Below are 15796 nucleotides of genomic sequence, written 5' to 3' on the forward strand. Positions count from 1 at the left end.
CCAAATCTTGTCCTTATTTTAGTATGCAACAGCGGAAGCTCTTAGTATTCACCTGAGAATAAACATGCTATAAACGTCAACAAAAATGTTGGTGAGTTATAGGTTTAACCTATATATATCAAATCGTAACAATAGACCACAAGATTTCATATTTCAATACACATCCCATGCATAGAGATAAAAATCATTCATATGGTGAACACCTGGTAACCGACAATAACAAGATGCATTTTTAAGAATATCCCCATCATTCCGGTACACCCTTCGGATATGATATAAATTTCGAAGTACTAAAGCATCCGGTACTTTAGATGGGGTTTGTTAGGCCCAATAGATCTATCTTTAGGATTCGCGTCAATTAGGGTGTCTGTTCCCTAATTCTTAGATTACCAGACTTAATAAAAAGGGGCATATTCGATTTCGATAATTCAACCATAGAATGTAGTTTCACGTACTTGTGTCTATTTTGTAAATCATTTATAAAACCTGCATGTATTCTCATCCCAAAAATATTAGATTTTAAAAGTGGGACTATAACTCACTTTCACAGATTTTTTTACTTCGTCGAGAAGTAAGACTTGGCCACTGTTGATTCACGAACCTATAACAATATATACATATATATTAAAGTATGTTCAAAATATATTTACAACACTTTTAATATATTTTAATGTTTTAAGTTTATTAAGTCAGCTGTCCTCGTTAGTAACCTACAACTAGTTGTCCACAGTTAGATGTACAGAAATAAATTGATAAATATTATCTTGAATCAATCCACGACCCAGTGTATACGTATCTCAGTATTGATCACAAATCAAACAATATATATTTTGGAATCAACCTCAACCCTGTATAGCTAACTCCGACATTCACATATAGAGTGTCTATGGTTGTTCCGAAATATATATAGATGTGTCGACATGATAGGTCGAAACATTGTATACGTGTCTATGGTATCTCAAGATTACATAATATACAATACAAGTTGATTAAGTTATGGTTGGAATAGATTTGTTACCAATTTTTCACGTAGCTAAAATGAGAAAAATTATCCAATCTTGTTTTACCCATAACTTCTTCATTTTAAATCCGTTTTGAGTGAATCAAATTGCTATGGTTTCATATTGAACTCTATTTTATGAATCTAAATAGAAAAAGTATAGATTTATAGTCGGAAAAATAAGTTACAAGTCATTTTTGTAAAGGTAGTCATTTCAGTCGAAAGAACGACGTCTAGATGACCATTTTAGAAAACATACTTCCACTTTGAGTTTAACCATAATTTTTGGATATAGTTTCATGTTCATAATAAAAATCATTTTCTCAGAATAACAACTTTTAAATCAAAGTTTATCATAGTTTTTAATTAACTAACCCAAAACAGCCCGCGGTGTTACTATGACGGCGTAAATCCGGTTTTACGGTGTTTTTCATGTTTCCAGGTTTTAAATCATTAAGTTAGCATATCATATAGATATAGAACATGTGTTTAGTTAATTTTAAAAGTCAAGTTAGAAGGATTAACTTTTGTTTGCGAACAAGTTTAGAATTAACTAAACTATGTTCTAGTGATTACGAGTTTAAACCTTCGAATAAGATAGTTTTATATATATGAATCGAATGATGTTATGAACATCATTACTACCTCAAGTTTAGTAGGTAAACCTACTGGAAGTGACAAGAAATGATCTAGCTTGAAAGGATCTTGGATGGCTTGAAAGTTCTTGAAGTAGGATCATGACACAAAAACAAGTTCAAGTAAGATTTTTACTCGAATGAAGATAGTTTATAGTTATAGAAATTGAATCAAAGTTTGAATATGAATATTACCTTGAATAAGAAAGATAACCTACTGTATATAACAAAGGTTTCTTGATCTTAGATGATTACTTGGAATGGATTAGAAAGCTTGGAAGTAAATTAGTAAACTTGAAGGGATTTTTGAAGTGTTCTTGAAGTGTTCTTCCTATGATGATTATAGCTTGATTCTTGAAGTGATTTTTGATGAAGATGATGATTAACTACTGGAAAAATACGTTCATAATAGTGTGGGTGTGTTGAGAGAGAATTAGAAAGAGAATTGGAAGTGAAATGGAGTGAATGATGAGTGGTAATTGGTGAGTGGTGAGTGGGGTTAAAAGGAGTTCTAGTTAGTTGACTAGCTCATGTTAGAAGTTAAAATTGATTAGTCATACATGACATAATCAAGATTGGAATCCCATGCTAGTTCCTATTGGTATATACCCATAGTAAGTACGTTTTGAAGCTGTGTATAATACGGGTAAAAATACGACTAGAATTCTTGATGAAAGAAAAGAATGGGAAAGTAACTGTAACCATTTTCGTTAAGTATGAGTGTTTTGATATATGTCTTGAAGTCTTCCAAAAGTATTTTAATACATCTAAATACACTACATGTATATACATTTTAACTGAGTCGTTAAGTCATCGTTAGTCGTTACATGTAAGTGTTGTTTTGAAACCTTTAAGTTAACGATCTCAATTAATGTTGTTAACCCATTGATTATTATATCTAATGAGATGTTAAATTATTATATTATCATGATATTATGATATATTAATATATCTTAATATGATATATATACATTTAAATGTCGTTACAACGATAATCGTTACATATATGTCTCGTTTCGAAATCCTTAAGTTAGTAGTCTTGTTTATATGTATATAACTCATTGTTAATATACTTATGGAGATACTTACTTATCATAATCTCATGTTAACCATATGTATATCCATATATATATCGTCATGTCATTTTTATAAGTTTTAACGTTCGTGAATCGCCGGTCAACTTGGGTGGTCAATTGTCTATATGAAACATATTTCAATTAATCAAGTCTTAACAAGTTTGATTGCTTAACATGTTGGAAACATTTAATCATGTAAATATCAATCTCAATTAATATATATAAACATGGAAAAGTTCGGGTCACTACATCACACTCCCTCCGACAAACCTGTCACAATCAATGGGCGAATCTTTGAGAGAGAGGTACACCGAGTGTACTTGGATGGTGGTAGCGCATGCGATATCATGTATGGACATTGCCTCGACCAGCTTAGCCCCGTCATTAAGGCTCACCTGAACCCACCGAGGGTACCGCTAATTTGGTTCTCTGGAGAAAGATGCTGGCCAATCGGAGAGGTTGACCTCGACTTCACCATCGGAGAACCACCACTGACCAGAACTGAAATGCTGGATTTTGTAGTGGTTCGGGCCATCTCGCAGCACAACATCCTGCTAGGAAGAGTAGCCATGATGAAAATGGGGATAAATGCGTCTACCGTACATCAATTGGTGAAGTTCTACACATCCGAAGGGATTGGCACTCTAGCTTCAACCTATGATCGAGAAAAGGTTATCATGGCAATCAGGGAAACGAAGGAAAGACCAGGTGAATGCATCCTCGAAACCAGAGAAGAAGGCTCGAATGAAGAGAAAATCTCCGTCAACCCTCTGTTCCCCGATCAACAAGTAATTATCGGAGGTTCATTACCTTTGGAAACGAAGAAAAAGCTTCACAAGCTACTGCAGGCGAACATCGACATCTTCGCTTGGGAATACGGAGATATGACAGGCATTCCTCGAATGCTCAGTATCGATGGAACTACGTTCTCTACGGAACACAAGCTCAACGAATACAAGCACCTAGAGCCAATACATCAGAAGAAAAGAAACCTCGCTAATGAGAGGGATGAGGCTGCTTGTAAAGAGGTTGAAGAACTACTCTAGGCTGGCATAATCCGGGAAGCGAAATACCCCACCTGGGTTGCAAACCCTGTCTTGGTGAAGAAATCTGACGGAGGGTGGAGGATGTGCGTTGATTTTACGAATATCAATAAAGCTTGCCCTAAGGATTGCTACCCCCTGTCGGAGATCAATTGGAAGGTGGAATCCCTAACCGGGTACAAGTATAAGTGTTTTCTTGATGCCTACTGTTTGTACAATTCTTGGCACATCTTGTTAGCTGAACAAGGAAGTTAGGATCTGATCACTAAATGGATGATATGGGGTGATATGATGGTGGATGTATGCTTGTTGGCGATTCCCCGAAGGTAGTACGAAGGTATCATACTTTACGCCACCAAGATACAGAGGTAAATCATTGAGAGTGTTTATGTATGAGTGATTGTGACTGAGTGTGAATGCCTTGTCCAGGGATCATGTCCCCTTTATATACAGTTAGGCAATAGCCTTGTCACCAGTTTTCTAGGTAGATTCAGTCTTCGAGGCAATATCTGATGAGACAAAGGGGACTTTCCCTTCGGCTGACTGTAATCTCTGCTGGCCCATGAAAGTTAGCCTGCAACATTCCTCTTTTGTCATTTGGATGTTAGTGGTAACGAGTTTGGTCAACCCGTTAACTTCTCTTCTTCAGTCTAGGTGATCTCGTGACTTTAGGAGAGGTCCTTGTCCATTGGTAACCGTGATCCCTTCGTCAATACGTTCCTTCGTTACGATTGCTTCGTATGACGGAAGTGGATTTGTACCAACTCTGAATATTGGGATTCTTATTTGGTGGCATTCTTCTTCTGTCCATTGAGCCCCATTATTTGATTTCAAGGATATCCTGCCTTTAGTTTGTATTTGACATATGCGTTCTTGTGATCCAACCTTATGTCATCTATCATCGTTAGGCATGATACCTTCGTTAACGTAGCTTCATGTGTCTTGACCGGAGGATACACTATCAAGCCCCCTAGTTTAATTTTATGAAGCTTTTTAACCAAGCTTATGTTGAATTAAACTCAATCTGCAACATGATAACTTGATTTGACACTTCTGATCCTTGCAATTAATTACTCGGATGCGATTACCTTTCTTCCCCTACGAATTCTTTACAGTTAAAATAGGGTTGAAGGGTGAAATGGTAATTTCCTGGTGCGGTTACCGAAGTAATTCTGCAATTGATGGGATGGTTGCTGCTCAAGGGTAATAAAGAGTTAATCTCTGATTTTCGCTTTCATTTTTTCCTTTTCTTTTTCTTTTGCTATTCTTCATCGTCTGATCATATTTCCTATTTCTTAAAAAAGGTATTGCTCCCATCTTGTTGTCTTTTTTGTTATTTTGTTATTTTGTTATGGCTAAAGTAGGGCTTCGATCGATTTCTAGTGCCGTGACCCCCGAGCGTTATAAACGCCTCTATAAAACCCTGGGTCTCAAAGGAGATGACATGATTTTGCCGGAATCTGGTAAGTTCATGCTAGATTTTCCGGAAGATTACGTCGGAATGTACACGCAGTCATTTACAGAGTGCAACCTTAGGATTCTCATTTCATCATTCTTTCTTAGTGTTCTTGATCACTTCAAAGTCCATGTTTCGATTGTCCACCCTCTCGCCGTTAAAAAGATCTTGACTTTTGAATATATGTGCAAAGCTTATGGCGGTCAGCCCTCAGTTGACTTGTTTCTCAGTTTCTTTCAAACCGGTGACGCTGGGAATTGGGTTACCATTGCCAAGCGCCGCAAAAAGAGGGGTAGCTTGACTGATACTCTAATGTGTTTTGCTTCTTCCATTCCTGATGTAAGGAATTGGAAGGATTCCTTCGTTTATATCAAGAAATCTTTTTTCTTTCCGGATAAATATCCTAATGCTGTTGACATCAGATGGGCCACCGTTCCTAAGCAATATAGTGATCCTATCACCGAGGATGCTAAAGATGATCCTCTCTTTAGTAGGATTTGTCGTCATCCTATAATTCCTTCAACTCTTCCGGATTCCCTTCTTTTTAAACTCGGCATGGCACCTTCCTGGAAAAAGGCAAAGCTATCCCTGTGTACTTTTGTGGGGAACGGGGAAGGTGTTGTATATCTTAGGTTTTATTCTTGTTTATACTTTCTTGTGTTAATTTTTTCTAACCTTGCTCGCTTTTGCAGAGATGTCTTTGCGAAACGTTATCAAATCTTTTGGGGTGAAACAGATGACCGAAGCCGTCCGTGCTAGTACTGTGGTTAAAGAGCTTGGCTCTCCCTCCTGTTCTTGTTTTATGGAGGTGGACAGCAAACCGGAGAAAGTGGCTGAGTCAAGTGCCCCCAAGGTTCAACCCAGTGCTAAGGTGGAGTCAAGTGCCCCCAAGGTGCAACCCAGTGCTAAGGTTGCCTCAGAGCACGAACCTATTGATGTTGATGCGGAACCTGACGTATCTAAAAGCATTCCTGTTAGGGCCTCTAGGCGCCAAAAGGTTGCCAGGAAGATGAAAGAGGTTGTTTCTGGTTCCCCCTTGAAGAAGGCCAAGTTTGCTCTCCATGACGAAGATACCGATGATGAAGCTCAAATTGAAGGTTCCGATGACCACGTTCCCTTGGGTAAGCTTCTTATTTGTTAGAGTTTTTTATATTAAATGTTCTTCTCGCTTGAACAAAATTATGTGCCTTTGTAGGTGATACTCCTACTATCCCTTCTTTAGAAGCTTGTTTCGATGTGTTCGATGAGATGATTCCTTCTGAATTCGAAGATACCTTTGTGGATACCTCTAAGCTCATTGATGTTTACACCGCCCATAACTATCGTTCTGCTATCTATAATCATCTTGTCCTTTCTCGTTTGAAGCAGAAATCTGGTGATGTTATATGTTTAGAGAAGGAGGTGGAAGAGCTTAGGGATGTCAATGCATCTTCCAAGGAGTCTGTGAAGAAGTTACAGGAACAATTGTTGTTAAACACATCTTGGGAAGAGGAGGTGAAATCAGCTAAGAGTGAGATTCTGAGCATGCAGGAGAAGCAGAAGCTGGATGAGAAGAGGATAGATGACTTGGAAGAGGAGAATAAGGTTCTTCGTCAGGAAGCGAAGTTGTTGGCAGATCAGAAGATGAGGTTTGATAGTTTGAAGACAGATTATTCTGCTGTTATTACCCAGGTTATTCCACATGTTTGCAAGCAGGTTATCCGTAGCAAAGAGTTGAGCGCATTGGTTGGTGATGTTGTCCTTGCTAGCAAACTTGAGGAGAGGTGTAAATTGTTGACTGAGTTGTCCCAGCAAGGCAAGCTCGAACTTAGCAGTTATCCAGAGTATACTGATCAGGCTCCAGCCCTTGTTGATGCTGCGTGTGCTCGCTCTCCCGATGCTGAACTTAACTATGTCGCCTCTGTTGCTGCTCACTCCGATGCTAAGCCTGTGGAGCTTCTTGCCTTGGTTGCGGAGCAATGATCTTTGTAGTTTATTTGTGTTATGACCCCCTTTTGATGTGTTGATATGTACTCTAATTACTTTATGTTAACGTACTTTTACCAGGCCTGCGTGCCTGTTGATTTGGGGCTATGTTGCCCATAAACAATCTCTGTTTGGTACTATGTGGGTTATCGTACCCGTTTGCTTGTTACTCTATTTATTATTTAAGCAGGTTACCTATTTTGGAGTTATGATTGCCTTTTGTTTGTCTTAGTTTGGCCCTCTTTTATTCAAGCACAAGCACTTATTTATTTGTAGAATATGCCCTCTTGCATATTTCTTAAATTCGACAAGTGTTCCCTCAGGGGGTACTTTGCAATAGCTTCGGTATACCTCTTGGGTTACCTCTTGCTTATTGCTAAAGCTTTAAAGGTATTCCTCTTGGGAATATCTTGCAATAGCTTCGGTATACCTCTTGGGTTACCTCTTGCTTATTGCTAAAGTTTTATAAGTATTCCTCTTGGGAATATCTTGCAATAGCTTCGGTATACCTCTTGGGTTACCTCTTGCTTATTGCTAAAGTTTTATAAGTATTCCTCTTGAGAATATCTTGCAATAGCTTCGGTATACCTCTTGGGTTACCTCTTGCTTATTGCTAAAGTTTTATAGGTATTCCTCTTGGGGATATCTTGCAATAGCTTCGGTATACCTCTTGGGTTACCTCTTGCTTATTGCTAAAGTTTTATAAGTATTCCTCTTGGGAATATCTTGCAATAGCTTCGGTATACCTCTTGGGTTACCTCTTGCTTATTGCTAAAGTTTTATAGGTATTCCTCTTGGAAATATCTTGCAATAGCTTCGGTATACCTCTTGGGTTACCTCTTGCTTATTGCTAAAGTTTTATAAGTATTCCTCTTGGGAATATCTTGCAATAGCTTCGGTATACCTCTTGGGTTACCTCTTTCTTATTGCTAAAGTTTTCTAAGTATTACAACACTTAAGATTCATGTTTTCAAAAGATAGTAGGATTTCATTCAAATTTCTTGTGGTAGGAATCGTATAAGTTTCGACTACCCATTGCAAACTTTCCTACTTACATGCGACTAGAAATCTAGAAATTGAACTTTTGAAGGTTTACCCCATTCCAGGTTCTGGGGATCTGTTTCCCTTCTGTGGTTTCGAGCTTGTATGAACCGTTCCTGAAAGCTTCAGAGATTATGTACGGACCTTCCCAAGTAGGACCCATATTTCCTTCGTATTCAACTTTACTAGTACTGTTGAGCCTTAGGACATAATCTCCGACCTTGTATACCGACGGTTTGACTCTCTTATTGTAATACCTTTCGATCTTTTTCTTGTATGCTGCTTCTCTAATCAGCGCAGCCTCCCTCCTTTCTTCCATGAGGTCAAGATTGAGACGGGGATTCTCCTCGTTTTCTTCGAGGTTTGCGGTCCTGTTGGTTGATACCTGTATCTCCGCGGGCAAAACCACCTCAGTTCCGTAAACCAAACTGTAAGGGGTTTCTCCGTTACTTCTTTTGGGTGTGGTTCGGTGAGCCCATAGGACCAGGGGGAGTTCTTCCATCCATCCTTGGTGACATTTACGCAAACATTTCTCGAGACCTTTTAAGATATCCCTGTTGGTTACTTCCACCTGTCTGTTCCCTTGTGGGTGGTAAATGGAAGTAAAGGTTTGCTTTATCTGTAGCTTTTCACAGAACCCTGGGAAGATACCTTCGGCTAATTGTTTTCCATTATCCGAAACGATTTCTTGGGGTATGCCAAACCGACAAACGATGTGTTCCCAAACAAACTTTTCTATTTGTTTCCCTGTCGTGGTGCTTAACGGTTTTGCTTCCGTCCACTTTGAGAAGTAGTCTATCACAACCACCAGCCATTTGTAACCTCCTGGTGCTTCTGTGAGTGGACCTACTAGATCTATGCCCCACTTTGAGAAGGGCCATGCTGATAACACCGATATCATGTCTTGCTTTGGCTGTTTCTGAACTTTAGCGTGGATCTGACATGGCTCACAGGTTCGTAAGAGCGTGACTGTATCTTCGTGCCTGGTTGGCCAATAATACCCCATCCTTAGCATTTTTGCCACTATTGACCTTGGTCCGGAATGAAGTCCACAGATACCTTCATGCATTTCTCTGATGATCATCGAAGCTTGGTTTGGTCCGACACAGCGAAGCCACGGGGTGAGGAAAGATTTTCTGTACAAGGCTCCGTTCATTATCTTGTATGACGGTGCTTTGATCCGGATCTTTCTTGCTTCTTTTTTATCCTCGGGTAAGATTCCGAGCTCCAAATATTCCTTTAATGGCTTCATCCACGTGTTTTCTTCTTCGATGATTAAGTCGTGGACTTGTTGAGCTTCGATGGATCTTTTTTCTAATACTTCGACCAACACTTCCTTCACCAGGTGTGCGAAGGTGATAGAAGCTAATTTGCTCAGAGCATCTGCTTTCTTATTCTGACTTCTTCTTACATGCTCTATTGTGAAGCTTCTGAAGCTCTCTACAAGTTCCCTGACCTTTGACAGATAAAGTTGTATGATTGGATGTCTTGCTTTGAAGATACCTAGGACTTGGTTCGCAACTAGTTGTGAGTCTACGAAGGCTTGCAAGTGCTCAATTTTCATCTCCTTTGCTATTCTGAGCCCGGCGAGCAGAGCTTCGTATTCTGCTTCGTTATTAGTTGTGCTGAACTCGAAACGAAGCGCGTAAGTAAACTCTTGTCCCTCTGGGTTGATTAGCATAAGTCCTGCCCCTGAGCCATCAGAGCTAGAAGCTCCATCAGTGAACAGTTTCCATTCCTTTGTTTCAATAGTCGGGGTGATAATTTGCGCGAAGGTGGAGTTGTTTTCTTCGTCTGTCTCTGTTGTTTCTGCCATGAAATCTGCTAGTACTTGAGCTTTGATTGAATGGCGAGCTTGGAAGTCGATGTCATGTTCCCCGAGCTCTATTGCCCATTTGGCCATTCTGCCATACTTTTCTGGCTTCGTAAAAACCTGTCTAATTTGCTTATTAGTTAACACAATGATAGGATGGGCTTGGAAGTACCTTCGTAGCTTCCTTGTGGTGTGGACTTGGGCAAGCTTGAGCTTTTCGAGCTCTGAGTAGTTGACTTCTGCACCCTGTAGAACTCGGCTTACGAAATATATCGGGACCTGTATTCTTTCACGTTCTCCCACTAGCACCGCACTGATGCATTCCTTGGACGTTGCTAGGTAGAGATATAGTGTCTCTCCTATCTTTGGCGATGTCAGGGTTGGCAGATTAGCTATGTGTGCTTTCATTTCAACGAAAGCCTTTTAGGCCTCTTCGGTCCATGATAGTTTCTTTGCTCCCAAGCATCCTTTCAGAACTTTGAGAAAAGGCAATTGCCTCTCAGCTCCCTTGGATAGGAAACGGCTTAATGACGCTAGCTTCCCGGTTAAACTCTGTATTTCTTTGACCGTGGTTGGCGTTTTGAGTTGTTGGAGCTTGTCTACTTTCTATGGGTTTGCTAAGATTCCTTTCTTAGTGATGTAATACCCTAGGAACTTTCCTTCCTCTAACCCGAATGAGCACTTTTTGGGGTTTAGCTTCATATTGACCGACCGAAGGGTGTCGAAGGTTTCTTGAATGTCTTTCAGCAAGGTGCTTTCCTCCGGACTCTTGATTACCATGTCATCAACATAAGCTTCCAAGTTTCTCCCTAGTTGCTTATGAAAGACTTTGTCCACCAACCTTTGGTATGTGGCTCCGGCATTCTTCAATCTGAAGGGCATTTTCTTATTGCAATATATCCCCTTGCTTGTGAAGAATGATGTCTTTTCCTCGTCTTCTTCGGCCATTTGGATCTGATGGTAGCCTTTGTAGGCATCAAGAAACCACTTATACTTGTACCCGGTTAGGGATTCCACCTTCCAATCGATCTCCGGCAGGGGGTATCAATCCTTAGGGCAAGCTTTGTTGATATTCGTAAAATCGACGCACATCCTCCACCCTCCGTCAGATTTCTTCACCAAGACGGGGTTTGCAACCCAGGTAGGGTATTTCGCTTCCCGGATTATGCCAGCCTGGAGTAGTTCTTCAACCTCTTTGCAAGCAGCCTCATCCCTCTCATTAGCGAGGTTTCTTTTCTTCTGATGTACTGGCTCTAGGTGCTTGTATTCATTGAGCTTATGTTCCGTAGAGAAGGTAGTTCCGTCGATACTGAGCATTCGGGGAATGCCTGTCATATTTCGTATTCCCAAGCGAAGATGTCGATGTTCGCCTGCAGTAGCTTGCGAAGCTTTTTCTTCATTTCCGAAGGTAACGAACCTCCGATAATTACTTGTTGATCGGGGAACAGAGGGTTGACGGGGATTTTCTCTTCGTTCGAGCCTTCTTTTCTGGTTTCGAGGATGCATTCACCTGGTCTTTCCTTCATTTCCCTGATTGCCATGAGAACCTTTTCTCGATCATAGGTTGAAGCTAGAGTGCCAATCCCTTCGGATGTGTATAACTTCACCAATTGATGTACGGTAGACGCAATTATCCCCATTTTCATCATGGCTACTCTTCCTAGCAGGATGTTGTTCTGTGAGACGGCCCGAACCACTACAAAATCCAGCGTTTCGGTTCTGGTCAGTGGTGGTTCTCCGATGGTGAAGTCGAGGTCAACCTCTCCGATTAGCCAGCATCTTTCTCCAGAGAACCCAATTAGCGGTACCCTCGGTGGGTTCAGGCGAGCCTTAATGACGGGGCTAAGCTGGTCGAAGCAATGTTCATACATGATATCGCATGCGCTGCCACCATCCAAGTACACTCGGTGTACCTCTCTCTTGAAGATTCGCCCATTGATTGTGACAGGTTTGTCGGAGGGAGTGATCGTGTCAAGTGCTGGGAAAGAGATCTCTTCCCAATCTATTACTCCGCTCTTTCTTTCCCTCTTGTAGGTTCTTGGCTTCTTAACTGCGAAGCATTCTGCGACCGTAAGTTTGGCGTTGTCCATATTCGGTTTTTTTTCGATTCTGGGCTCTTGCTTCGGTACCTTCGGGTTGCGTATGCCCTTTACTAAATGTGTTAATTTCCCAGATCTGACTGCCTCTTCGATAGCTTGCCTTAACTGTATGCAGTCGTCCGCTTCATGGCCGAAGTCATTATGAAAGTCACAAAATTTACTCGTGTCTCTCATTTTTCCTTTGCTATTTAGCTTTGGTGGAGTTTTGAAGGCTTGGGCGGCCTTTTCGGTAGCTAGGATTTCTTTAGGTGACTTTACCAGCGTTCCGAGGATACAAGGGGTGTTTTCCCTTCTATAAGGGGAGAACCTATTTTGTTCATTTCTTCTTCCGGACTTCTCTTCACGGTGACTTGGTTTTTCTTTTCGCTTGAAGCCTTGAGTTTCTTCGTACACGAAGCTATTCACGGTGTCTTTCGCGTCAAGCCTAATGTATGCTTTATCTAGCAATGCTTCGTAAGTGTCAGGGAGATCCCAACTGAGATGTTCCACCAATTCTCGGGTCCTGCAACCGTATAAGAGTCCCGAGATCGTTTGTGACTCGGGGAGTCCTGGAATCTGCTGGGTTTCTTCCATATATCGAACGAGAAAAGCCCTCGAAGCTTCACCATCTTTTTGCTTGATACTGTGGGCAGCGACGTGATTCTTCTTGTGTTTCTTTTGCTGGCTAAACTTCGACCTAAAAAGTTGTTTAAGGTCCTTGAAGCTGGAGACGGAATCTTTTGCTAAAGATTCGAACCAGATCCTTGCATCACTTTTGAGCACGTATGAAAGCGCGTGACAAGCCACAGCTGTATCCCATCTTGACATTCGAGCTGCACTTTCGAAGATATTTATAAAATCATCGGGGTTGTCTTTTCCTTCGTAATACCCCAGGTGGGATGGTATCTTCATCTCGATGGGTAGCGGGTGATTTTGTATTGAAGATACGAAAGGAGTTTTCTGACTCTTCCAAGGATGGTCTAAATATCCACCAGCATTTCCGCTAGCTCCGTGGTGGAGGTTGTTCGCTGCGGAGGTACCTCCAATGTATGTACCTTGGAAAGGCAAACTGACCCACGGATTACTTCCGTTCCATAATTGTGACCCTGGGGGCAACGAAGCGCTCGACTGAGTTACCAGGGGAATGATTCCCGCGGTTGGTAAGATAGTGCTGACGTTAGGTATGTTCTGTGGAGCAACATGAAATGGGCTCCCGAAGGTATACTGCTGCGTAATTGGTCCTCCTGAGTGGCTCAGAGGGACACTGGTGGTGGTCATTGAATGAGCCGGCTGTGAAGGTATCGGCTAGAGAGTGATACTCGGAGGGACTAACGGTTGTAAGACCTGAGGCTGGCTGGTAAGAGGGAGACTTCTTGCTGGCCTGGCCTCCATTTCTATTTCTTCGTCAACATCATCGCTGTCATACGTCAGTGTTTGCCGACTGTATAACTGCCTTTCTTCTCGAAACTTTTTGATAACAGCACGTATGTAGTTATTGGCATAGCAGGAGTGATAGGTGTCCGTGTTCCGGTCTCAGGTTGATTTACCTCAGATGGTAGAGAGAAACCGGGTGGTGGATGATCAAATTCCGCCATGATCTTGCGTTTTTCAAACAAAGTAAGTATTGAAGTGGGGTCCCACGGATGGCGCCAATTGTTTGTACAATTCTTGGCACACCCATTTAGCTGAACAAGGAAGTTGGGATCTGATCACTAAAAGGATGATATGAGGTGATATGATGGTGGATGTATGCTTGTTGGCGATTCCCTGAAGGTAGTACGAAGGTATCGTACTTTACGCCACCAAGATACGGAGGTAACTCATTGAGAGTATTTATGTATGAGTGATTATGACTGAGTGTGAATGGAGAGTGTTTATGTATGAGTGATTATGACTGAGTGTAAATGCCTTGTCCAGGGATCATGTCCCCTTTATATAGAGTTAGGTAATAGCCTTGTTACCAGTTTTCTAGGTAGATTCAGTCTTCGAGGCAATGTCTGATGAGACAAAGGGGACGTTCCCTTCGGCTGACTGTAATCTCTGCTGGCCCAACAAAGTTAGCCTGCAACATTCTTCTTTTGTCATTTGGATGTTAGTGGTAACGAGTTTGGTTAACCTGTTAACTTCTCTTTTTCAGTCTAGGTGATCTCGGGACTTTAGGAGATGTCCTTGTCCATTGGTAACCGTGATCCCTTCGTCAATACGTTCCTTCGTTACGATTGCTTCGTATGACGGAAGTGGATTTGTACTAACTCTGAATATTGGGATTCTTATTTGGTGGAATTCTTCTTCTGTCCTTTGAGCGCCATTATTTGATTTCAAGGATATCCTGCCTTTAGTTTGTATTTGACATATGCGTTCTTGTGATCCAACCTTATGTCATCTATCATCGTTACGTGTGATACCTTCGTTAGCGTAGCTTCGTGTGTCTTGACGGGAGGATACACTATCACCTACAAATGCTACCATCAGATCCAAATGGCCGAAGAAGACGAGGAAAAGACGTCGTTCTTCACAAGAAAGGATATATATATATTGCTATGAGAAAATGCCCTTTGGATTGAAGAATGCCGGAGCCACATACCAAAGGTTGGTGGACAAAGTCTTTCGTAACCAACTAGGGAGAAACTTGGAAGCTTATGTTGATGACATGGTAATCAAGAGTCCGGAGGAAAGCACCTTGCTGAAAGACATTCAAGAAACCTTCGTGTCATAACCCGACCTTAACCATAAGGACGAATACAATAACATATGATTTCATCGCGAGGTATTGACCTCTATATGCGACGTTTTTCAAAAACTGCATTCGTTTTTACAATACAAACCATAACTTTTATTACAAATACAAGATTTAAACAACATAATAATGATTATCGTTTAGCGATAATCTTAGCCTTACAAACTTTACATGTGATGATAACAACACGATTTCCAACGTATTTTACATTACAAATTCTCCGATATGCAGTTTTATTTTTGACACAAATATGCATACTTAAGATCTTGCTTAAATTCAACATGTTGCAGCGGAAGCTTTTAGTTATCACCTGAGAATAAACATGCTTAAAACGTCAACATAAAGTTGGTGAGATATAGGTTTAATGCCGACAGCGTTATAAATATAGACCACAAGATTTCATATATAAACGTTTTAATAAAAATATTCTAAGTTGTTGAGCACTTGATAACTATACTTAACATTTAATCAACATCGCATATTCCCTTTATTATGAAATCTTACTACACCGTACCAAATGTAGTCACCGAAACGAAGTACTGTGCAACCGTTGAATACTGGTCATCCAGTCCGGTTGGGATTGTCAGGCCCGATAGATCTATCAACAGGATTCGCGTTTACAATACCTCATGTAAATAGTAGTTACCAAGTTACAGGGAAGTATGCCAGTGGTACAACTCAACGTAGAATATATATTTTTAATCACTTATGTCCATAATGTAAATCATAAAATGCATGTATTCTCATCCCGAAATATTTAGAGTTTAAAAGTGGGACTATATACTCACTTTCACCTTGAAGGTATTTAACTCGACTTGGTCTCCGATAGATATCACGAACCAAACCATATATATATAATATATCAACATATTTTCTTTTCAAGTAATCGTTATATATATATATATATATATATATATATATATATATATATATATATATATATATATATATA

At 40.6% G+C, this 15796-nt stretch overlaps 1 protein-coding gene across 1 annotated transcript; it reads left to right on the forward strand.

Annotated features, from left to right (window-relative positions):
- The first annotated feature begins 3058 nt into the window (after positions 1 to 3058).
- LOC139889077 (uncharacterized) lies at positions 3059 to 3757 on the forward strand. Its single transcript, XM_071872049.1, has one exon. It carries the CDS (start codon positions 3059 to 3061, stop codon positions 3755 to 3757), a length of 699 nt encoding a protein of 232 aa, XP_071728150.1.
- Positions 3758 to 15796: the final 12039 nt, after the last annotated feature.

Source organism: Rutidosis leptorrhynchoides, chromosome 2 (genome assembly GCF_046630445.1).
Source record: "Rutidosis leptorrhynchoides isolate AG116_Rl617_1_P2 chromosome 2, CSIRO_AGI_Rlap_v1, whole genome shotgun sequence".
Lineage (NCBI taxonomy): Eukaryota > Viridiplantae > Streptophyta > Magnoliopsida > Asterales > Asteraceae > Rutidosis > Rutidosis leptorrhynchoides.

Coding starts and splice junctions, on each gene's coding strand:
- LOC139889077 (XM_071872049.1), top strand. CDS start 3,059: ATGTATGGACATTGCCTCGACCAGCTTAGCCCCGTCATTAAGGCTCAC.